The sequence below is a fragment of the Dipodomys spectabilis genome, unplaced genomic scaffold (genome assembly GCF_019054845.1).
Source record: "Dipodomys spectabilis isolate Male_0828 unplaced genomic scaffold, ASM1905484v1 ptg000034l, whole genome shotgun sequence".
Lineage (NCBI taxonomy): Eukaryota > Metazoa > Chordata > Mammalia > Rodentia > Heteromyidae > Dipodomys > Dipodomys spectabilis.
The window spans coordinates 1,837,975-1,862,714 of record NW_024870711.1 but is presented as its reverse complement, the minus strand read 5'-3'; the positions used below and the strand labels follow the sequence as shown (position 1 = coordinate 1,862,714).

Genomic DNA, 24,740 nt, shown 5'->3' with positions numbered 1-24,740 from the left:
CTGTAACAAACTGCGTAGAAATTGACTATCAGGACTCTATAAATCTTTAGCCAGTTTTCTATCAGTGCTACAATTATAGCAAATTGATATAACCTCCTGATTCTTGCCTTGTGTGTGTGTGTGTATGCGCACGCATGCATGACGCATGTGCAAGTGACAGGCGCACACTTTTTATCCCCTCAATAGAACTAGAAAAATGAACAGAACTGTATTACCTTTTTTCAAAAGCATATGCTTAATAATAATTGTCCTTTTCTAAGTACCATTCTAGGGGCTGGGAATGTGGCTAAGTGGTAGAGCGCTTGCCTTGCATGCCTGAGGCCCTGGGTTCAATTCCTCAGCACTACATAAGCAAAAAGCAAAAAACCAGAAGTGGCTCTGTGGCTCAAGGGGTAGAGCACTAGCCTTGAGCTGAAGAGCTGAAGGACAGCGCCCAGGCCCAGAGTTCAGGCCCCACAACCAGACCCGAGGAAAAAAAAAAAAGCTAAGTACCATTCTAAGTCCTTTCTGGAATGAAACATAAAACTACAGGTTGTACAAGCTTGCTGTTTAGTGAAGAATTATAAAGTATTTCAAATAAATATCAGGTTCAATCTCTCTGTATTAGTATTTTTATTGACTTTATTGAAAAGATAACAATGTACATTTTAGGTGATTTTATAAAGTTAGGTGCTGTGGTTCATGCTGTAATCCTAGCTACTCAGTAGGCTGAGATCTGAGGATCAAAGTTAGAAAAAGACAGCCCAGGCAGAAAAGTCCATGAGACTCTTCTCGCCAATGAACTAGCAAAAAGCTGAAAGCAGAGGTATGGCTCAAGTAGCAGAGAACAGCCTTGAGAGAAAGGGCCACACAATAGCATAAGGCCCTGAGTTCAAACATTACTGACATATACCTTCCCCATCCCTACCACAAAGGACTAGTTTAGACATGAACTGAAATAATTTCTATTAGTTCTGAATCCAACCCAAAAGGCTCCATCTTGGGCACCTTCCATTAAAACAACTCTGATCTCTATTTAGTCCCACACGGGGCTGGGAAGGTGGGTCAGTGGTAGAGCGCTTGCCTTGCATGCCTGGGTTCGATTCCTCAGCACCATATAAGCAAAAAGAAAAAAGCCAGAAGTGGCGCTGTGGCTCAAGTGGTAGAGCACTAGCCTTGAGCTGAAGAGCTGAGGGACAGCGCCCAGGCCCAGAGTTCAAGGACCACGACTGGATCCCGCCTCCCCCCCCAAAAAAGTCTATTTAGTCCCACATGATTCAGTCAGAGTTGAACTAAATGTAATGGTCAAAACACTATTCAAAAAGTCTATATATAGGGCTGGGAAGGTGGCTCAGTGGTAGAGCGCTTGCCTTGCATGCCTGAGGCCCTGGGTTCGATTCCTCAGCACCACATAAGCAAAAAGAAAAAAAAAAAAGCCAGAAGTGTCGCTGTGGCTCAAGTGGTAGAGCGCTAGCCTGGAGCTGAAGAGCTGAGGGACAGCGCCCAGGCCCAGATTTCAGGCCCCACAACCGGACCCAAAAAAAAAAAAGTCTATACATACATATATATATGCTAAATAGAAAACAGTGAGGGATATTAATTTACCAATATACCTTTAATTCTTCAAGCTTCTCTCTTATTTCAATGAATCCCAGGTGCAGTTTTCCCCCAAAATGATCAGCCAGTCGTCTGTCATTATCATGAAGACCTAAATAGGCAGAGCAAACTTCACAGACTCTAAGTTTCTGTTGTTGGAAGCTAGAAGCTGGCATAGAATTCCGATAAACTTCCTAAGCAAACAAAAAAAAACAATTAGGCAAACTTCATTAAAAGTCACATGCTTATACTAAATGTTTTGTTTCATATATATATATGTATGAAGCATGACTATTTTGTCATGAAAATTATAGGTTCCCTTTATCTCCATTATTCTGTGAGAAGAGGGCTGGAGGTATTGCTCAGTCACAGTGTCTTCCTAACTTATAAAAGTCCCTGAGTCTGATTTCCAAACAGTAAAGGAAAAAAAGTGATGACAAACATTATTTATAGTCAATACTAAGATACTTGTTTATCAATTACAAAACAATAGACACTGTAACAGAACAAAAATAGGCACATCATCAGAAGGAACAAACCACTAAGATGTTTCTCTTCATAGGATATAGTACTACAACAGTATTCCTATCAAGATGCTAACCAAGGGCTTTTGTGTATCTCAGTGGAACAGGACTTGCTTAACATACGCAATTCTTACTCCTCAACTCTGCACCCATGCAGCCATGAAAAAAAAACTAGAAAAGCAGAAAACGAAGAATGCTTTACAAAGCAATTGGCCAACACTGCCTATCCAACATGCACTCCCAGTACTAGGGAAGTGAGGCAGGAGAGTTCCAATCAGTGTTGGATACATAGTGAGACTGTGTTTAAAAAAGAGATAGGCAGGGTGCTGGTGTCTAATGCTTGTAATCCTAAATATTCAGGAGGCTGAGATCTGAGGATCTACAAGTAACCAACAAAAAGCTAGAAGGGGAGCTGTAGGAAGAGTGTTAGCCTTAAGCAAAACAAAGCTCAGGGACAGTACCCAGATACTGAGCTCAAGTCCCAGGAAAAAAGTCCCAGTCTCTCTCCCTCGCCAAAAAGATTGACCAAGAAACCTATAAAAATTGCTCAGGCCAGGTGCCGGTAGCTCACGCCTGTAATGCTAGCTACTCAGGAGGCTGAGATCTGAGGATCATGGTTCAAAGTCAGCCCAGGCAGGAAAGACCATCAGACTCTTATCTCCAATAAACCGCTCAGAAAACCAGAAGTGGTGCTGTGGCTCAAGTGGTAGAGTGCTAGCCTTGAGCTGAGGAGCTGAGGGACAGCAGCACCCAGGCCCCAGGAACAACCAAAAAAAAATTGCTTAGTAATAAGCATAGGCCTTGGGGCTGGGAAGGTGGCTCAGTGGTAGAGCGCTTGCCAGAGGCCCTGGGTTCGATTCCTCAGCACCACATAAGCAAAAAGAAAAAAGCCGGAAGTGGCGCTGTGGCTCAAGTGGTAGAGCGCTAGCCTTGAGCTGAAGAGCTGAGGGACAGCGCCCAGGCCCAGAGTTCAAGCCCCATGACCGGACCCAAAAAAAGCAAAAAAACAAACAAGCATAGGCCTGTAATTCCAGCTACTAGAGATGTGAAGCCAGGATTATAGTTTGAGGCCAACTGAGGTAAAAAGTTATCAAAATCCTCATTCAAAACTAAGGCAGACAGGAAACAGTCATCCTTTGCTATATCCTGGCTCACTCACTGTAGCTTCATTCTATCCCAGGTTTTTAAAAAATTAGGTAAATAATGATCTCTCACCTATTGTGTGAGTTAAGTTCCAGAGATCTCTGAGATAGGTGAAAATCCACAAAGCAGCCGTGTTATATGGTCATCCCTCACTCTTATCACAGGCCACTTGCTACTTCGGGGATTTTCACCTATCACAGGGGTCTCTGGAACGGAACTCCTACAATAGATGAGAGGTAACTGTAGTACATGCTGATGCTCAAGAAACACATTAGGAAGACTAAGGAAGACCAAAGAGGACTAAGATTGGAGGCTAGTCTGGACAAACGCTCAAGACCCTACTTGAAAATTTAAAAACAAAAGGACACATGGTGTGGCTCAAGTGATAAAGGACTTACCTAACAAGTCTAAGGCCCAGTACAACAACCCACCTCTCTACACATAAAAGAATATCAGAGTCGGCTGGGAAGGTGGCTCAGTGGTAGAGTGCTTGCCTTGCATGCATGAGGCCCTGGGTTCGATTCCTCAGCACCACATAAGCATAAAGAAAAAAGCCAGAAGTGGCGCTGTGGCTCAAGTGGTAGAGCACTAGCCTTGAGCTGAAGAGCTGAGGGACAGTGTCCAGGCCCAGAGTTCAGGCCCCACGACCCGGACCCAAAAAAAAAACAAAAACAAAAACAAAGAATATCAGAGTCAAGTCAGATGGCTTACTTAAATAGGACAACTGATCTTGGATTATCTTTTTCATAAAGAGTATTATTGGGACAAGTAATGATATCTGAATTAATGGATTTTTTACTCAATGCTAGTGCTCTACCACTTGAGCCACAGCTCTACTTCTGGCTTTTTGGTGGTTGAGATCAGAATCTCACAGCCTTTTCTACCTGTGCTATCTCTGAACCAAGATTCCAGATTTCAGCCTCCTGAGTATAAGATTACAGGTCTGAGCCACTGGCAGCTTATCATCCTATTACTTTTAGTCCTGTATCTTTAAAGTAGGTTTCTTATAGACAGTACATAGCTAAGTTGGGCAACAGGAGTGGCTCAGTGGTGTTACAACAAAAATCTACTCTAACAATCTCTGCCACTTAATTGTAAGGTTTAGACCATTTACATTTAGTAAAATGATACATTGGGATTAAATTTACCACCTATTTGTTCTATATGTTTGTTCTTTAGGTACTAGTTTACCTTTCTTCTAGTTTCTTTTAGACTAAAACTTGTTTTTTTGTCAGTCAAAGAGCTTGAACTCAGAGCTTGGGTGCTATCCCTGTGCTTTTTCACTAAAGGCTACTGCTCTACCAACTTTGAGCCACAGCACCACTTCTGGTTTTCTGGTGGTAGACACTAGGAGTCTCACACGGACTTTTCTGACCAGTCTGGTTTTCTTTTTTTTTTTTGGTTGGTTGTAAGGCTTTAACTCTGGGCTTGGGTGCTGTCCCTCAGCTTTTCAGCTCAAAGCGAGTGCTCCACTGCTTGAGCCACAGCGCCACTTCTGGTTTTCTAGTGGTTTTTATTGGAGATAAGAGTCTCATGGACTTTCCTGCCCGAGCTGGCTTTGAACCGTGATCCTCAGATCTCAGCCTCCTGAGTAGCTAGGATTACAGGTGTGAGCCACCGGCGCCCGGCTTCTTTTTTTTATTGTCAGCTGTGCAGCTTGAACTCTGGGCCTGGTCGCTGTCCCTCAGCTCTTCAGCTCAAGTTGAGCGCTCTACCACTTGAGTCACAGCGCCAGTTTTCTGGTGTTTTATTGGACATGAGAGTCTCTCAGCCTTTCCTGCCTGGGTTTGGAACTGTAATCCTCAGATCTCAGCCTCCTGAGTAGCTAGGATTACAGGTGTGAGCCATCAGCGTGCAGATACCAATCTGGTTTTCAACAGTGATCCACAAATACCAGCCTCCTAACTAGCTAGGATTACAGGCGTGAGCCACTGGCACCCAGCAACTAAAACTTTATTAGAATTAATTACTTCCAACAGAATTAACTCCTGTTTTCTTGTGAAGTTATAAATTTCAGTATGTCAATGACTCCAAATTCCCCAAAACTACTAAATTAACTTTCTAACTTTTCGACAATTTCAGTCAACTAAATATATATTCTAGAAGACATAGTACAGTCAATAAGGTTGTAGTGTGGTTTTAAAAACATACCTCTGCTTCTCTTTTCTTTGCCCGTGCTTTCTCTACCTCATCCATTACTTTCTGCGATTCTTCCACATTCCCTTCAGCTCCTAGTTGTTCTACTTTGGCTAGCAATTTACCAATTTCTTCATTTAACTCATGAACACGTTCTGCCTAGAAAGAAAAGAGAAAAGACCATGAATAAACAGGATGAATATGTAGGCCAGTATCCGTGTAAATAATGCTTTCTGAGCATATCTAATGAAAAACAAAGTGCTTGGAGTCCTTCTGTCATCCCAATGAGAACAAGAACACTTAGCAATCTCAATGTTATTTCTTCTTTCTGGTCTCTACTTAGGCAATATATTTTAAGTACAACTTAACTTTTATTCCATGAATTGGCCTTCTGTGTGCCTTCCCAAACGACCTCATAACAAAATTTTTATTGTATTTAGTTTTACAGATCTACTTTATTGCTTTGTGTGTGTGTATGTGTGTTGAGCGCATGGCCTGGGCACTGTCCTAAATTCTTTTGATCAAAGCCTAGTGCTCTATCACTTGAGCCACAGCTCCACTTCTGGCTTTTGGACGGTTAACTGGAGATTAAGGATCTCACGGGCTTTGCTATGTGGGCTAGCTTTGAACTATAATCTCAGCCTCCTGAGCAACTAGTTAAGGAGAGGGGGCTGGGAAGGTTGACTAAGTGGTAGAGTGCTTGCCTAGCATGCATGAAGCCCTGAGTTTGATTCCTCAATACCACATAAACAGAAAAAGCCAGACATGGTGCTGTGGCTCAAGTAGTAAGAGGTGCTAGCCTTGAGCAAAAGAAGCTCAGGGACAGTGCCCAGGCCCTGAGCTCAAGCCCCACGACTAAAAAAAAAAAAAAAAAAGTTAAAGGAGGTCTGCTGTGTGACCAATTACATTAGTAAAGATTTTCATTTAATACTGACATCCAATCCTAGCAAAGTAGAGTGCCAATAATCTTGCTTTCAATCTAACATATTCCTTTTCTAGAAGAAGAGTCCCAGTTCTAGTATATCTCCCTTAAAAAAAAAAGTCAAAGTAGTATTTTCCTGAATATGTCTGCAACTGTAGCAAATGATTCTACCAATACCCAAAGATCTTCACCCTTTCCTGTATCAGCTAATGGGATGGTACCAAATATGGTCCACAAAAAGACTTGAAAAGCACTCTGTAACAGAGTGTGATGCTTCTGTAGCTCTGCAATCCTCCTAAGAAAACAAGGCAAAGCTAGCCTTCGAGAATGCCTAAGTCACCAACAGTTAACTGTATTAGATGTGCCATGCACAGATGGCACAGGAATATTTGTTCAACCAACTCACTTTAATCATCATCATAGACTAAATAAATACTGAGTCACTGAGTCTTCAGATAGTTTGTTACACAGTTCTTCTGAACCAATGGATAAAAATTACAATGCTGTACAACCTAGAGTCAAAGCACTTGTGGGTCTCTTGTAAGATACTAGATTCCTTGTATTTCAGGATGCCAGCCCCAGGACCAGCAAAAAAAAAAAAAAAAAAGAAAAGAAAAAATTGTACATAAATGGTTTGTGCAGCTTTGTTAGTATTAGCCAGTATGCCCAGTATCCTTCAAAGTGTAAACTTTGAAGGTTAACCTATGGCATAGCATATCTATACTATGGAACACTTTACGAAACATGTATCAACTCCAAAAATTTGTAGCCAGTTAAAAAGCCAATCTGTAAAACAGAATACAGACCCAAGTTACCTAATATTTATAAAATAATTAGAGAGATGAAGAATAATGGTTGCCAGAGGGCTAGGGATAAGGACTATGCATGTTACTATAGAGGACACACACAAGGGAGGAATCTTGTGGTAACACTAAAGTATCAATTTGGTGGTAGTTACATACAAATTTATAAATTGCACATACTATACAAACAATTCCATGTGTAACTGGTGAATTCTGAATAAAATACAAGTATTAGATCAATGTTAATTTCTTTGATACTTACTACAGTTGGGTAAAATAATGTCATAAGAGAAAAATAAGGAATTTCCTTTATATGTCTTTGCAATCTCCTACACATCTAATGATTCAAAATTAAAAAAAAAAAGCTGTAACAAAGGCAGTTGGAGCTACACTTTACACTAAAGGAATTACTAAAATTCTTACTTTTGCTGCCACTTCAGCACTAATTTCTTCTTGGGTTTCTGCTAATCTCTTCTTAGCCACTTCTGTTCTTCGATCACAATCTGAAATGAATGACTGCAGATGATCCATGGCCTATGAAGTTTAATTAAAAAAAAAATTACTGCTAGAAAGTGACCTTTTTAAAAAACTGTACTTTGAAAAAAATAAAAACCCAAAACCACTACTTTGGGACCAGAGATATAACCCAGTAGCTGAGTACTTGCCTCACATATGGAAAGCCCTTAATTCAATTCTTAGTACTACAAACAAAAAAAAACTATTGTACTTTTGTTTTTTAAAATGCAACTACAGAAGTAGGTACAGAGGGTTCACTCATAAATATGAAAGAATATATGTCTACTACCAAATTTAAAAAGACTAAATATAAATAATTCCAAGAAAGGTTTAGTATATAAAGAAACTGTTCCTTTCATACTTTGCTTAAGAAAACAATAAGTAATACCACTTTTATAAAAATATAATATATAGGGTATATAGGGCTGGGAAGGTGGCTCAGTGGTAGAGCACTTGCCTTGCATGCATGAGGGCCTGGGTTCGATTCCTCAGCACCACATAAGCAAAAAGAAAAAAAGCCAGAAGTGGCGCTGTGGCTCAAGTGGTAGAGCGCTAGCCTTGAGCTGAAGAGCTGAGGGACAGCGGCCAGGCCCAGAGTTCAGGCCCCACAACTGGACCAAAAAACAAAAACCAAAACATATATATATATATATATATATATATATATATATATAATATATAGCTAGGTGCTGGTGGCTCAGGCCTGTAATCAGGATCACTGTTTGAAGCCAGCATCTCCAATTAACTACTCAAAAACTGGAAGTGGGACTGTAGCTTAAGTGGTAGAGCATTAGCCTTGAGCACCAAGAGGCTCAAGGACAGCGCCCAGACCCTGAGTTCAAGCCCCACAACCAGAAAAAAAAAACAATCACACACATATTAGCCAGGCTAGGCGGAACACATTTCTAATCTTAGCATTCAGGAAGCTGAGAAAAGGGATTGTGAGCTTAAGAACAGCAGTCTACATAGTGAGGTGGAAACAAAACTAAAAACTAAACTGTCTCAGACTCAGTAATATTTCTTCTAGGAATGTGTCTTGAGAAGCTAGAAGCTAGTGACTTCTGCCTGTAATCCTAGCTACACCGAAGGCTGAAATCTGGAGATCACACTTCAAAGCCAGCCAGAAAAGTCCACACGACTCTTATCTCCAATTAACCACCAAAAAGCCAGAAGTAGACCTGTGGCTCAAGCAGCAAAGCACTAGCTTTGAGCAAAAAGAGCTCAGAAACAGCACTCAAACCCTGAGGACAAACCCCAGTAGTACTGGTATATTGGGGGGGGGGGGGGGGGGGGGGCTGGGGGAGTTTCTTTTTTTTTTTTTTGCCAGTCCTAGGGCTGGAAAAGAACCTTTGCAGAAATTTTAGCACTGTCTATAGTAGAAAAAAATCCAGCTCACTACTTTAAAAAAAGGTACTTGTCAAGCATATGTAACTAGCTGTATAATAATATTTAGACAAAAGCTTTAAAAAACAAATGTTGAACAAAAATATAAATGTGTATTCAGAGCATGCTCAATTCCAAATATGGGAGCCAAGCCAGGCGCTGGTGGCTCACACCTGTAATCCTAGCTACTCAGGAGGCTGAAGTCTGAGGATTGCAGTTCAAAGCCAGCCCAGGCAGGAAAATCCGTGAGACTTATCTCCAATAAACCATCAGAAAACCGGAAGTGGCACTGTGTCTCAAGTGATAGAATGCTTGCCTTGAGCTGAGGAACTGAGGGACTGTGCCCAAGCCCAGAGTTCAAGCCCCACGACTAGAGGAAAAAAAAAAAAACAAATCCGGGAGCCATAACACAAAATTTCTTCGAAGTAAATGTAACCAAGAGACTATTTCTTCACAGAAATAATCATCACTGAAAAGCTTTTATCTATGATGATCAGAGCTAACTAACTTATTTTAATGTCTAATTTTTATTTTAAACCACAGGCAAAATCTACGTAAACTTTCATATATTAAAAAAAGAGTGTATCAAATTAGTGAAAGAAAAGATAGGTGGGCGCTGGTGGCTCACACCTGTAATCCTAGCTACTCAGGAGGCTGAGATTTGAGGATCGCAGTTCAAAGCCAGCCCGGGCAGGAGAGACTGTGAGACTCCTATCTCCAATAAACCACCAGAAAACCGGAAGTGGCTCTATAGCTCAAGTGGTAGAGCGCTCGCCTTGAGCTGAAGAGCTGAGGGACAGCACCCAGGCCCAGAGTTCAAGCCCCACGGCCGACAAAAAAAAAAAAAGAAAAGAAAAGAAAAGAAAAGATAGTCAACTCAAAAATAGTGTTGAGTCCAAAAAGTAGCTAATATTGGGCTGAGAAGGTGGCTCAGTGGTAGAGTGCTTGCCTTGCATGCCTGAGGCCCTGGGTTCGATTCCTCAGCGCCACATAAGCAAAAAGAAAAAAGCCCGAAGTGGTGCTGTGGCTCAAGTGGTAGAGCGCTAGCCTTGAGCTGAAGAGCTGAGGGATAGCGCCCAGGCCCAGAGTTCAAGCCCCACGACCGGACCCAAAAAAAAAAAAAAAAAAAAAAAAAAAGTAGCTAATATTTATGGGCTGGATGGAAGCTAGAACACTACTTCAATTCCTAATAAGTCGAAGATGTATCAAAGATTTAAGTGTATAAAACAGAAAAAAAAGGGAAAAAATGAGAGAACTCTTACCTCAGAATAGGAAATGTCTTTTATCAAATTAACACAACATAAATATAAAAATACTTGGCTAGGCCAAAACCAAGCAAAAGAAAAATGAAATAGGAAAAAATACATATTGAAACTCTCTCCTGGGCTGAGCAGGTGGCTCAGTGGTAGAGTGCTTGCCTTGAGCTGAAGAGCTGAGGGACAGTGTCCAGGCGCAAAGTACAGGCTCCATGACCGGACCCCCCCCCCCCAAAAAAAAAAAAAAGGAAAGAAAGAAACTCTCTCCTAAGAGAACTACAGTATAAAAAGAAAAACTACACTTATGTGGAACACCAGTACCTCACACCTACGATCCTAATTACTCAGGAGGCTGAGATCTGATGATCACAATTCAAAGCCAGCCTGGGGAAGAAAGTCTGTGAGAGGCATCTCCAATTAACCACCAAAATTCTGGAAGTGGAGCTTGAGGCACAAGTGGTAGAGCACTAGCCAGGACTGGCACACACACACAAAAAAGAACCTACATTTACATTTTACTTTTACCTATCAAATTCAGCTAAAGAAATCTTAACATGCTGGGTTCTAGTGGCTCGTGCCTGTAATCCTAGCTACTCAGGAGGCATTCAAGCCAGCATGGGTAAGAAAGTCCATGAGATTCTTACTTCCAATTAACCACCAGAAAACCGGAAGTGGCACTGTGGCTCCAAGAAGTAGAGCACTAGCCTTGGGAAAAAAAGCTCAGGAACAGCACCCAAGCATTTCAAGCCTCCCCTCCCCTTTTTAGATAGTCTACTATATATAGTAGGGTTTACATTAAGAACAGTTCTCAATTCCTCCCATATGTATAGATCTATATATAGAAAAGTGAATATGAATCTTATACTTAACTAGATTACTTTAAAAAAAAAAAAAAAGAGGCCTGGGCTGGGAATGTGGCTTAATGGTAGATCACTTGCCTATCAAGTTCAAAAGCCCTGAGTTTAGTTCCTCAGTATCACATAAACAGATAAGGCCAAAAGCAGCACTGTGACTCTCAAGTGGTAGAGTCCTAGCCTGGAGCAAAAGAAGCTCAGGGAGCTGAGTACCTGTGGCTCATGTCTGTAATCCTAGTTACTCAGGAGGCTGAGATCTGAGGATCTTGGTTCAAAGCCAGCCCAGGCAGGAATGTCAAAGAGACTGACTATCTCCAATTAACCACCAGAAAACCCACAGTGGCACTGTGGCTCAAGTGGTAGAGTGCTAGCCTTAAGCTGAATACCTCAGGGACAGTGCCCAGGCCCAGAGTTCAAGACCTATGAGTGGCAAAAAAAAAAAAAAGAAAAAAAGAAAAGCAGCAGCAGCAGCAGCAGCAGCTCAGGGATAGTGCCCAGACCCTGAATTTAAGCCTCAGGAGTAGCCAAAAAAAAGGGCTGGGAATGTAGTTCAGTGCTTACTAGAATGCATGAGCTCTGGGTTCAATTGCTCAATAGCATACACACAGAAAGGCCAGAAGTGGCGCTGTGGCTCAAATGGTAGAGTGCTAGCCTTGAGCAAAAGGTCAAGGACAGGGCTCAGGCCCTGAGTTCAAGCCCCAAGACTGACAAAACAAAACCAAAAAAAAGCCTAATAACATACATTATTTTTGCTTAATTGGAAAAATTAGGCTTAATTTTTCAAAACAATTAAAGAATTCTTAATTTTCACATTTTCCTAAAATATGCAGTATTGTCTTCTATTTCAAAAGTATTGTCAACTATGCAAATATCAACAGCAGGGTAATTTTTTAAGTGTGTTTCTTATAAGGATTAAAAACTCAGTATTAAACATGCTTTACAGAGAAAGATAACATAGTTCATTAAATAAAATCACCTACATCAAGTTCAAAGAAAAAATCCTGTTCTTTGGATGCAATTTCATAATCTGCTCTTAAAGCCAGGTCATGGACTTTCAGACATTCTCCAAGATCCATTCTCTGGGGAGGAAAAAAACATATTGACAACATTATTTCAAAAGTTCACTGGCAACCACAGTTCTCTGTAAGAATACCCATATTCATAACACACTTCTGCATTTGCTGATTTTCATAGCAAAATGAATAAACAATTGTAAAACATGGGGTCCCCTGGGCTTTGATAAAGCATACCTGTAATTCTACTCAGGAGGCTAAGATTTGATGATCACAGCTCAAAGCTAGCCCAGGCAGGAAAATCTGTAAGCCACTTTTTGTTGGTGGTGGTGGTAGTTGTGGGGCTTGAATTCAGGTCCTAGGCACAGTCCTTGAAGTTTTTCACTCAAGGCTAGCAGTCTACCACTTTGAGCCACAGCTCCATTTCTGGTTTTCTAGCTGTTTAATGGGAGATAAGAGTCTCAGGGGCTTTCCGTCCAGTCTGGCTTTAAACCTTGATCCTCAGCTATCAGCCTCCAGAGGAGCTAGGACAGGTGTGAGCCATTATCATCCAGCCAGAAAATTGGAAGTGGAGAGGAGCTGTAGTTTAGATTAAGTGGTAGAGGGCTAGCCTTGAGCAAAAGAGCTCAACAGTTCAAGCCCCACAACAACAACAACAACAAATAACCACCTTGGTGTCCAAAAAAATGGCACACTTGTTAACCAAAAAAGAAAATTAATAATCACTTTTGGACTCAAGAACACATGGACAAGGAACAGCCTTACAGAAACTGAAAAGGCTTTTTAACTTCTATATTTGACTTAGCTCCACATACAAAGAGACAAAAGTATTTTTAAAACCAAACTAAAACATTTTGAACATCTAATATACATTACGTAAAATTTAAACTACCTAACTTTTTTAAACTACCTAACTACCTACTTGAGGGTAACATTGGTCAAGATGTGCTATACTCATAACCTGATTTATGAAATTCTAACCTTTGTACAACTACTTCATAATTTTAAAAAACAAACACCAAACTTCATCATGGTTTTAAGTTCTCAAAAAACAGATAACCTCAATAAAGACATCAGGAAAAACTCCTTCAGAGATACATTTATGCTCAGCACACATTTTATTTCAATAATGAAATAAAATGTGTGCTGAGCATAAATGTATCTCTGTAAGCCGGGCGCTGGTGGCTCACGCCTGTAATTCTAGCTACTCAGGAGGCTGAGATCTGAGGATCGAGGTTCAAAGCCAGCCCGGGCAGGAGAGACCGTGAGACTCCTATCTCCAATAAACCACCAGAAAACCGGAAGTGGCGCTGTAGCTCAAGTGGTAGAGCGCTCACCTTGAGCTGAAGAGCTGAAGGACAGCGCCCAGGCCCAGAGTTCAAGCCCCACGGCTGACCAAAAAAAAAAAAAAATGTATCTCTATAAAGTTTAGCACTTGAGCTTGAGAAAGAAAGACTGCAAGTTTAAATCCACTTTAGACTATATAGCAAAATCCTGCCTCAAAACAAAATATACAAACAAAAGGCTTGCTGAATCTGGAACTCTTCTGCTCCCAATTTCCCAATAATTATACATTTACCTAGAGGTTTTCCTCATGAGACAAAATTCCTAAAATCTTACTTTTGTGTGTGTGGGCAACTGACAAGGTCTACTATGAAATCCTTTTGGGGGAAAAATGGACAAAGTTAACTATATATTAAAGGGTGATCAAAACAAGGGATATGCCAATTGAAGGTATGCAATCCTCATTCCAGAATGTCTCTGTGGAAATCTAGTGAACAAGAGTATAATTCAAGACATCATAGTAAACATCCCTGTCATTTCAGTTACATGAGATACATAGAAGTGCAACACAACAGCGATAACAGTAAAGTCATTCAAATATCTTACTTAGAGATACAGACACAAACAGGCACTAATTTTATGAAGCTGTATTCTAGAAGAAAAACAAAAAACATGAAGCCTATGATCAAAGTTAGAATGTCTAAGAAGTAGTAATAATTTAAATTACTGCCGGGCGCTGGTGGCTCACGCTTGTAATCCTAGCTACTCAGGAGGCTGAGATCTGAGGATCGCGGTTCAAAGCCAGCCCAGGCAGGAAAGACCGTGAGACTCCTATCTCCAATAAACCACCAGAAAACCGGAAGTGGCGCTGTAGCTCAAGTGGTAGAGTGCTTGCCTTGAGCTTAAGAGCTGAGGGACAGTGTTCAGGCCCAGAGTTCAAGCCCCACGACCGACAAAAAAAAAAAAATAATAATAATTTAAATTACTTTAGGAAGCTACCTGGGATAAGGTAGTCAAAAAAGACTGTTTTCAAGAGGGTGCATTTAAATTGTATGTCCTAAAAAAGAGACAAAATGGTTTATGGCTGTATTCCAGCTATTTGGTAAGTGAAGATCAGAAAGATGATCATGGTTCAAGGCCAGTCTGGGAAAAAAACTTGAGACCCTGAGAAATAGCTAAAGTGAAAAAAGGGCTTACGGTTTGGCTCAAGACAGTGACCCTAAGTTCAAACCCCAGTAACACAAATGGTTGGGAGGAAGGGAAGATCAGCATGGGATATAATGGTGAAAACCTATAGTAATAGCACTTAAGGAGGCTGAAGCAGTAAAATCTCAAGCTGAAAGCCAGCCATGGCAACAGAGCAAGAGCCACAACAGAAACTCACTAAAAATTTCAAAAAAATAGGAAAAGGTTAATTTGACCAGAAGTATATTATACACATATGGAAATACCACAACAAAACCTTTCATATAATTAATTTAAACAAAAACAAGAAAGCAAGCATATAAAGTGCTTAGGGCTCTGAGTTTTATCTCCAGAACTGGAAAGAAAGGAAACAAACTAAAGTGCCAGCTACTCAGGAGGCAGAAATTGGGAAGATTGCACTTCTAGGTCAGTCAAGGTAGTGAGACTTTATCTCAATCAGTAACTTGAGTGGGCTGGAGTATACCTGTGACCCCAATCAAGAAGGAAGAATCATGGTCAAAAGACAGCTCCAAACACAAAACTTGAGATCCTACCTGAAAAACAACTAAAGCAGAAGAGGACTGAAGACAGAGCTTAAATGGCAGAATACTGCCTAGTAAACTCTAAGACCTTGGTTCAAACCACAGTATAGGGGTTGTGGAAGAGAGAAAGCCAGGCACTAGTGGCTCACACCTATAATCCTACCTACTAGAAGGCTGAGATTCTGAGGCTCTAGGTTCAAAGCCAACAGCAACAGACAAAACTGAGGAACATTATCTCCAACTAATCAGAAAAAAAGACAAAACTAAAGGTCTGGTCAAGTCAGATGCTATGAACAAAAAGCCCCAGTATTGACACAATGCAAAAATGACCAGAGCAAACAGGTCTAGAGATATGGCTTAAGCAGTAGCGAGCTTAATTAAGCCTGCCCACCAACTGCAAAACCCTAAGTTCAAACCCTAGTAAAAAAAATAAAATAAAAATTTAATTACAAAAAGAAAAAAATAAAATGACAAGAGCCAGACGCCAGTGACTCATGCTTGTAATCCTAGCTACTCAGGAGGCTGAGATCTGAGGATCGAGGTTCAAAGCCAGCTCCAAAGCCAGCCCAGACAGAAAGGAAAGTCCTTGAGACTCTTATTTCTAATTAACCACTAGAAAACCAGAAGTGACACTCTGACTCAAGTGGTAGAGCACTTGCCTTGAGCTGAAGAGCTCAGGGACAGGGTCCAGGCCCAGAGTTCAAGCCCCACGACCAAAAAAAAAAAAAAAAAAAGCCAGGTATGTTCAAGTCTGCAATCATAGGAACATAGAGAGTTGTAGACCAATCTTACAGCTCTAACTCATAGGATGACTCTCTAAAAAGTTGGGGGGGGGAGCTTCCTATTAAGCAACATATATTAATAATTAAGAAAAAACAGGCGCCAGTGACTCATGCCTGTAATCCTAGCTACACAAGAGGCTAAGATCTGAGGATAGAGGTTCAAAGACAGCCCAGGCAGGAAAATTCATGAGACTTTTATCTCCAGTTAATCAACAAAAAGCTGGAAATTAAGATGTGGCTTAAGTAGTAGAGTGCTATCCTTGAGCACAAAAAGCTCAGGGACAATCCCCAGGCCCTGAGTTCAAACACCAGTACCAGCAAACACACACATACACACACGTGCGCAAATATGTACATGCATGTATACACACACACAAAGCTGAGAGGAAAAATCTTAAAATTCACTAAAAAACAAGCTAGGAATGACAAAGTCAGTAGTTGTCATTTGTTTCTTAATTTCTTTTTTTTTTTTGGAGGTCGTGGGGCTTGAAGTCTGGGCCTGGGCACTGTCCCTCAGCTCTTCAGCTCAAGGCGAGCGCTCTGCCACTGGAGCTACAGCGCCACTTCCGGTTTTCTGGTGGTTTATTGGAGATAGGAGTCTCACGGTCTCTCCTGCCCAGGCTGGCTTTGAACCTCGATCCTCAGATCTCAGCCTCCTGAGTAGCTAGGATTACAGGCGTGAGCCACCAGCACCCGGCTGTTTCTTAATTTCTTAACATTAATCCCTGCAGTAATATCCTTTATAATTGAAATACACACCTTTCAGCCCTGGCCTTAATTCTTTGTCTATTTAAAGCTATAGCTTTAAAGAAGATAGTTTTTATGGGTTGAAGTGCTGTCTTCCACATAATCTTTTGGTGCCCTTTACCATGCCTCTTATTTGGCATACAGAGGGGCAAGGACCCAGACTTGACATATGAACTCCTGGATCTGTGATCTAAAACTCCAATTCATAACATCTAAAACTCCAATTCCATAGCATCTAAAACAATTACCTGCATAACAGCATTCAATGCTGCCTTTTGTCAGTTTCCCCCCTTATTCTTATCCCCTAACCAGTTTAATAATCTATTCTCAAGAAAAAAAAAATTTTTTTTGAGGGAGGTCCAGTCCTAGGGCCTGAACTCTGGGTCTGGGCGCTGTCCCTCAGCTCTTCAGCTCAAGGATAGCACTTGAGCCACAGCCCCACTTCCGGCTTTTTTCTTTTTGCTTATGTGGTGCTGAGGAATCGAACCCAAGGCCTCAGGCATGCAAGGCAAGCACTCTACCACTGAGCCACCTTCCCAGCCCTCAAGAAAAATTTAAAAGTAACATAAATTTTGCTTATGGCAAGAACTCTACAACACACATATCCTAACTATGTATCAACCAACTAACCAAAATATCACTTATGTAAGTCAACAACAAAATGAGCAAATAAGAACACAGTTGTGCCACTGAAGTAGAGGTGGAGTTTTTAGTAAGTAGGGTTAGGAGGCGTCCTATATTGGGAAACAGGCAGATATACAATGAGGATTTTTGCCTGTTTTATTCACCATGTACCTGTGTTTGGCATATAAGAATCTGAATTCTTGTTGCTTTTATTCATCTTGAACCCAAGGAAAAGGCAAAGAGAAGAAAATTTGGCCCCTGAAAATATGGTCTTATTAACAACCAAGTATGGTCAAAAAGCATCCCAAGGACAAAACTAGACTTTTTAGCCTCTAGGTTGGGTAATTTCCAGTTCTTAGACTCTTTTTAACTATTTCAAGCCTTTTTTTTTTAATTTCCAGTCTTTTTTGTGTATGTTCTTCTCTTCCAAGAGGTACACTACATGAACTGTCAGAGCTATGAGCTCTTAAAATTTTGTAGACTCCAGCTTGCCATAGAAACTTGATGGTCCAACCTTTGAGTAAGACCCCAGTTCCCCCCACTGCCTCAATCCCTCTTCCATCTCTTCTCTCCTCTCCTATTCTCCCACCCCTCAACCCTCTTTCCAGTTCCAATTTTTTTTTAATTAAGATTTTTATTGTGAAAATACTGTTCAGAGGGGTTACAGTTACATGAGCAAGGTAATAAGTATATTCTTATCCAGCATTGCTGCCTCCTCCTTTGTATTTCTCCTACCATCCTTCCCTCCCACCTCCTCAGTGCAATTTCTTTCTTTTTTTTTGGGTCATGGGCTTGAACTCTGGGCATGATGTCCCTGAACTCTTCAGCTAGCACTAACCTAGCTACTGCACTAGCTGGGCTAGAACTCACGTGAGCCACAGTGCCACTTCTGGTTTTCAGGTGATTAATTGGATAAGAGTCTAAAACTATTTTTGTAATGGGGAAGATTATTTAATTCTAGAATCGAAAGCATACAAAATAAATTTCTATACTACTGTACCTCTTTACTGCTGTAGTAATATTTTGATACAATTCAGTATACACAAGATATACAGCTCATCTGGTGAATGGTAGCACTTTCTGCATCAATAACTACTATGATGTCTTGAATTATATTCCACTAGCTTTCCACAGACACATTCTGGAATGAGGACTGTCTCTCTCTGTTGTTTGTTTGGTCGGTCATTGGCTTAAACTCTGGGCCCAGGTGCTGAACCTCAGCTCTTCAGCTCAAGGCTAGCGTGCTACCACGAGAGCCACTTTTGGCTTTTTCTGCTCATGTGGTGCTGAGGAATGGAACCCAGGGCCTCATGTACATGAGGCAAGCTCTCTACCACTGAGCCACCTTCCCAGCCCCTCTCCTCTTTTTTTGATCATCCTTTAATATATATTTATCTTTGTCCATTTTATCCAAAAGGATTTCACTTGCTCACACACAGAGAAATAAGATTTTAGGGATTTTTGTCTCATGAGGAAAACCTCTGGTTTGGTAAATGTGTAATTATTGGAAAATTGCAAGAAGAGTCCCAGATTCAGTAAACCTTCTTTTGTTTGTTTTGAGGCATGATCTTATTATGTAGTCTAGAATGGCTTTAAACTTCTAGTCTTTCTTCCTTAAGCTCAAGGACAGGAGTACATTGCCATGCCCAGCATACATATTTTATTTCATTTTATAGGTATTTGTTTTTTGTGAATTTATACTAGATACAAGGAGTTTTGCTTGATATCTATAGTGAGGTTATCTGCTTTTTAAGAACTTCAAGCCGGGCGCTGGTGGCTCACTCCTGTAATCCTAGCTACTCAGGAGGCTGAGATCTGAGGATCGCGGTTCAAAGCCAGCACGGGCAGGAAAGACCGTGAGACTCCTATCTCCAATAAACCACCAGAAAACCGGAAGTGGCGCTGTAGCTCAAGTGGTAGAGCGCTCGCCTTGAGCTGAAGAGCTGAGGGACAGCGCCCAGGCCCAGAGGTTCAAGCCCCATGACCGACAAAAAAAAAAAGAACTTCAAAACCACGATGCAGTTACTATTATTTTTATTTGAAATAATAATTTCAAGATTCTGTTACTACCTTTGTTTTTTCTAAATTATTACTACCATACATTTATTTACCCAGACCACCAGGAACTATGCATAAATATTGTTTTTGAAGTACTTCAATATCATCGTTCCTCAGGAAAGGTACATACCACAAATAATGTATTATAGGGAAAAAAATGACAGCCGAGCTATTTTGGGGAGGTATGTGTGTCTACATTTGTAATGGGATGCTGTCTATTGAATGCAGAGTGAATTAAAAAGGGAAAAAAACATAAAAGAAAAAAGGGCCCCTGACCTTTTAGTGGTTTAGTGATAGAGTGACTGCGTAGTATGCATGAGGTCCTGAGTTCGATTCCTTGGTACCACATAATAAAATTAATAAAAAGAATAATAACCTTTAAAAATATTTTTTAAAAGGAAAAAGAGTAAGACTAAAGTATTATTGTAGGGGCTGGGAAGGTGGCTCAGTGGTAGAGCGCTTGCTTTGCATGCCAGAGGCCCTGGGTTCGATTCCTCAGCACCACATAAGCAAAAAGAAAAAAGCCCGAAGTGGCGCTGTGACTCAAGTGGTAGAGCGCTAGCCTTGAGCTGAAGAGCTGAGGGACAACACCCAGGCTCAGAGTTCAGGCCCCATGACCGGACCCAAAAAATAAAATAAAGTATTATTATAGATAAAAGAAATTAACTTAGGCCTTTATAATAATTTCCTAAGCTATAATAAATGTTCCAGGAAGTGGAGGTATGGTTCAAGTGGCAGAGCACCAGCCTTATGCAAAAAAAGCAAAATACTCTCAGGAGAGGTCTGATGATATAACATAGTATTTATCAAAATGAACTCTAAGAAATAGAAACAAGGGTTTTTTTTCTTTTTGCTATTTTTACTTTTTCTTTTTGTTCACTTATATCTGTCTTTGAGAGGGTACGAAGGCACATAGAAATGTAGAGAAAAAGGGTGAACAAATGCAGCAGTGGTACACTCACTAGACACTACGTTGAAAATGAACTATATAACTTGTGGGTGAGGATGGGAGGGAAAAGCTGGGTGATATCAAAAAAGAAATGTAGGGCTGGGAAGGTGGCTCAGTGGTAGAGTGCTTGCCTTGCATGCATGAGGTCCTGGGTTCGATTATTCAGCACCACATAAGCAGAATAAGCCAGAAGTGGCGCTGTGGCTCAAGTAGTAGAGCGCTAGCCTCAAGCTGAAGAGCTGAGGGACAGCACAGCACCCAGGCCCAGAGTTCAGGTCAAAGGACCAGCAAAAAGAAAAAGAAAAAAGAAATGTACTCTTTACCTGACTTATGTAATTATAACCCCTCTGTACATCAACTTTATAATAACAATTTTTAAAAATTTTAAAAACAAGCCGGGCGCTGGTGGCTCATGCCTGTAATCCTAGCTACTCAGGAGGCTGAGATCTGAGGATCTCGGTTCAAAGCCAGCCCGGGCAGGAGAGACCATGAGACTCCTATCTCCAATAAACCACCAGAAAACTGGAAGTGGCGCTGTAGCTCAAGTGGTAGAGCGCTCGCCTTGAGCTGAAGAGCTGAGGGACAGCGCCCAGGCCCAGAGTTCAAGCCCCATGACCGACAAAAAAAAAAAAAAAAAAATTTTAAAAACAAGAGCAGTTGCACACTAGTGGCTCATGCCTATAATCCTAGCTACTCAGGAGGCTGAGATCTGAAGATCGCAATTTGAAGCTGCACGGCAGCAAAGTCCTTGAGACTCTTTTTGTTGTTGTTGCTGTGAGGCTTGAACTCTGGGCCTGGGCGCTGTCCCTCAGCTCTTCAGCTCAAGGCGAGCGCTCTACCACTGGAGCTACAGCGCCACTTCCGGTTTTCTAGTGGTTTACTGGAGAAAAGAGTTTCACGGACTTTCCTGCCCGGCTGGCTTCGAACCGTGATTCTCAGATCTCAGCCTCTCCTGAGTAGCTAGGATTACAGGCCTGAGCCACCGGTGGCGTCTGGCCTTGAGACTCTTATCTCCAATAAACTACTCAGAAAAGACTGGAAGTGGTGCTGTGGCTCAAGTGGTAGAGCACTAGTCTTGAGCATAAAGAGGCTCAAGGACAGTACCCAGGCCTAGAGTTCAAGCCCCGGGCCTAGCAAATAAAAAAAGCAAGAGCATCAGGCCTTGAGTTCAAGCTGCAGTACCTGGAAAATAAAGAAAGAAGGAAGGCAGGAAGGAAAAAAAGGAAGGCAGGAAGGCAGGGATTCAAGCTAGTGGCTCAGGGCTGTAATTCTAGCTATAGGATTAGCTAGGGAAGCTAAGAATGACTTTTTTGGGGGGAGGGAGGAGTCGGTTGTGGGGCTTGAACTCTGGGCCTGGACGCGCTGTCCCTGCACTCTTCAGCTCAAGGGGAGTGTTCTACCTCTTGAGCCACAACGCCACTTCCCGTTTTCTAGTGGTTTATTGGAGATAAGACTTTCCTGCCCGGGCTGGCTTTGAACCGAGATACTCAGATCTCAGCCTCCTGAGTAGCTAGGATTACCGGCGCCCAGCGGAAGCTAAGAATGAGAGGACTGCAGTGTGAGTCAAGCTTGGGCAGATAAGCTTGAGAGACCCCTCCACCCTTTTCAACTCATAGCTGGGAGTAGTGACACGTGTCTATCATCCTAGAGGATGTGAGAGGCTGAGATTGGAAAGATCTTGAGTTTTCAGGTCAGCCCAGGCAGAAAAACCCACAAGATTCCATTCTCAAGAGACATAATCTGTAATATCCATTATGTCATTCCAGGTCCAGTGACAATCATAAATGAGTATCATGGACCTGGTCATCCCATGCAAAGAGTAAAATACTATCTTCAAAAATAACCAGAAAGGGCTGGGAAGGTGGCTCAGTGGTAGAGTGCTTGCCTTGTAAGCATGAGGCCCTGGGTTTGATTCCTCAGCACCACATAAACAGAAAAAGCTGAAAATGGTGCTATGGTGGCTCAAGTGGTAGAGCGCTAGCTTTGAGCTGAAGAGCTGAGGGACAGCGCCCAAGCCAAGTTTAAGCCCCACAACTGACAAAAACAAAAACAAAAACAACAAAAAAAAACCACAAAAAGAGAAAAGCAAGGCTGGAAATATGACGAGTATAAATAGTAAGTATAAATAATATGAATGCCTGCCAAGCAAGAGCAAGGCACTGAAGTCAAACTCCAATACTGCAAAAAATAAAATACAAACTCATGTTTCATACAAAAAGTCAAAACTCAAGACATGTTGTTGAGTCTGCTGGGCACGGTAATAAATGCCTACCGTAACAGCCTGATAATTATTATTGATGTGTTCGCATATATCCATTTAATTAACTTGCTTTTTCTTTTTGGTGCTAATAGTGGACTTGAATTTAGGACCTCTATCTCTAGCTGGACTTTTTTGGCTAAGACTGGAGCTCTACCACTAGAGCCACACCATCTCCAGTTCCAGCTTTTCATTGGCTAATTAAATACAAGGGTTTGTCTACTCAAGACTGGCTTCAAAACTCAACCCTCAGTATCTCAGCTTCCTGATTAGCTAGAATTACACATGAGCCAGTAGTGCTTGGCTTTGCTTACTAACATAATAATTAGTAATGCCACATTAATGAAAGATAAAGTATCATTGAGAAAACTCAAAAAAATGAATACCAAGCCAGGAGTCAGTGGCTCACTCCTGCAACCCAGGAGGCTGAGATCTGAGGAATGAGGTTCAAAGCAAGCCTGGGCAGGAAAGTCCATGAGACTCTTATCTCCAATTAACCACCGAAAAGCCAGAAGTAGAGCTGTTCTCAAGTGGTAAAACATTAACCTTGAAGGGAGGTGGGAAAGGGGGGGGGGGGGGGGGAGCTCAGGGACAGTACCTAGGCTGAGTTCAAGCCCCAGTATTTACACACGCGCGCACACACACACACAAGCACACACAAACACAGAGCAAAGAAACAAAAAAGTTGTAGTTCTGCAATTACAAGCTATTTATATGTAGGATGAGCTATTATTAACAGTTCTTTTTAATAATAAGGTTTCTAAAGACTAACATGGGTGCTCTGTAGCATTTACTTTGGGGGCTTGTTCTTCTTGTGGTGGTTCTTACACGTTTGTTTTTTTTTTGGGTCCAGTCGTGGGGCCTGAACTCTGGACCTGGGTGCTGTCCCTCAGCTCTTCAGCTCAAGGCTAGTGCTCTACCACTTGAGCCACAGCGCCACTTCTAGCCTTTTTCTTTTTGCTTATGTGGTGCTGAAGAATCGAACCCAGGGCCTCATGCATGCAAGGCAAGCACTCTACCACTGAGCCACCTTCCCAGCCCAGGTTTTTTTTGTTTGGTTTTGATATGGGGTCTTCCTCTGTAGCCAAGGCTAGGTGCAACTCTAAAATTTCATGAAAATATATTAGGCAGCTTAAATTCTGAAATAGAGTCAAAACATTATATGTGATGATCAAACTGTCTATCAAGCCAGCAAGTGAAACATTTCTCTCCCAGACTCCTCTACAGACACCTTTATAAGATCTTTGGTCTGTTAATACAGGACATCATCACCTTCTGGTCTCATTTTTATGGATGAGAAAAAAATGCTACTACTGAATATTAATGCCTCATGCATGTTATCCTAGCAACTTAAGAGGCTGAGATCTGGAGGATTTTTAGTTTGAAGTCAGCAAGGACAGAAAAGTCTGTAGAGATTCAAAAAAAAAAAAAAAAAAATCCAAGTGGTAGGAGCACTAGCTGAACAAGCAAGCAAAGCAAGCAAATTGAGAATAACATTCAAGGCTCTTAGTTTAAACTGAACTACCACTAAAAAGGGGGGGAAAACTAATTGAGTATTTCTCTATCATACTTATTTCAATGATGTTAAAAATGCAAAAAATAATAATAATAAAATAAATTGTAAGTACTGATGGCTCACATCTATTATCATACCTGCTCAGGAAACAGAAATCTAAGGATCAAGACTTGTCATCCTGGACAGACAAATCCTTGTGACTCCAATTATACAGCAAAAAGCTGGAAACAGCTAAGTGCTGGTAACTTACAACTATAATCCTAGCTACACAAAAAGCTAAGCAGCACAGTGGCAAAGCATTTGCCTAGCAAGTGCAACTTTCTGGGTTCAATCCCCAGTACCAAAAACAAAAAAAAGAAAAAAAAAGGGGAGGGGGCTAAAATCTTAAGATCAAGGTTCACAGCCAAGCTGAAGCAGAAAAGTACATGGAACGCGTTATCTTCAATTAGCCATCAAAAAACTAGATGTGGAGCTGTGGCTAAAATGAAGAGTACTAGCCTTGAATAAAAAAGCTCAGGGAGGGGCTGGGAAGATGGCTCAGTGGTAGAGCGCTTGCCTTGCATGCCTGAGGCCCTGGGTTCGATTTCTCAGCACCACATAAGCAAAATGAAAAAAGCCGGAAGTGGCGCTGTGGCTCAAGTGGTAGAGCGCTAGCCTTGAGCTGAAGAGCT

General features: G+C 41.4%; 1 protein-coding gene across 9 annotated transcripts in view; it reads right to left on the bottom strand.

The window, feature by feature from the left end:
• LOC122105761 (putative RNA-binding protein Luc7-like 2) overlaps positions 1 to 24,740 on the bottom strand; it is a 60,935-nt gene that overhangs the window by 16,996 nt on the left and 19,199 nt on the right. For all 9 annotated transcript variants that reach the window (XM_042677051.1, XM_042677055.1, XM_042677050.1 and 6 more), the window contains 4 exons: positions 12,093 to 12,191; positions 7,527 to 7,637; positions 5,394 to 5,537; positions 1,593 to 1,769 (listed from right to left, as the gene is read on the bottom strand). In XM_042677051.1, the coding sequence (XP_042532985.1) occupies positions 1,593 to 1,769; positions 5,394 to 5,537; positions 7,527 to 7,637; positions 12,093 to 12,191 (531 nt within the window). The remainder of the gene's footprint in view (positions 1 to 1,592; positions 1,770 to 5,393; positions 5,538 to 7,526; positions 7,638 to 12,092; positions 12,192 to 24,740) is intronic.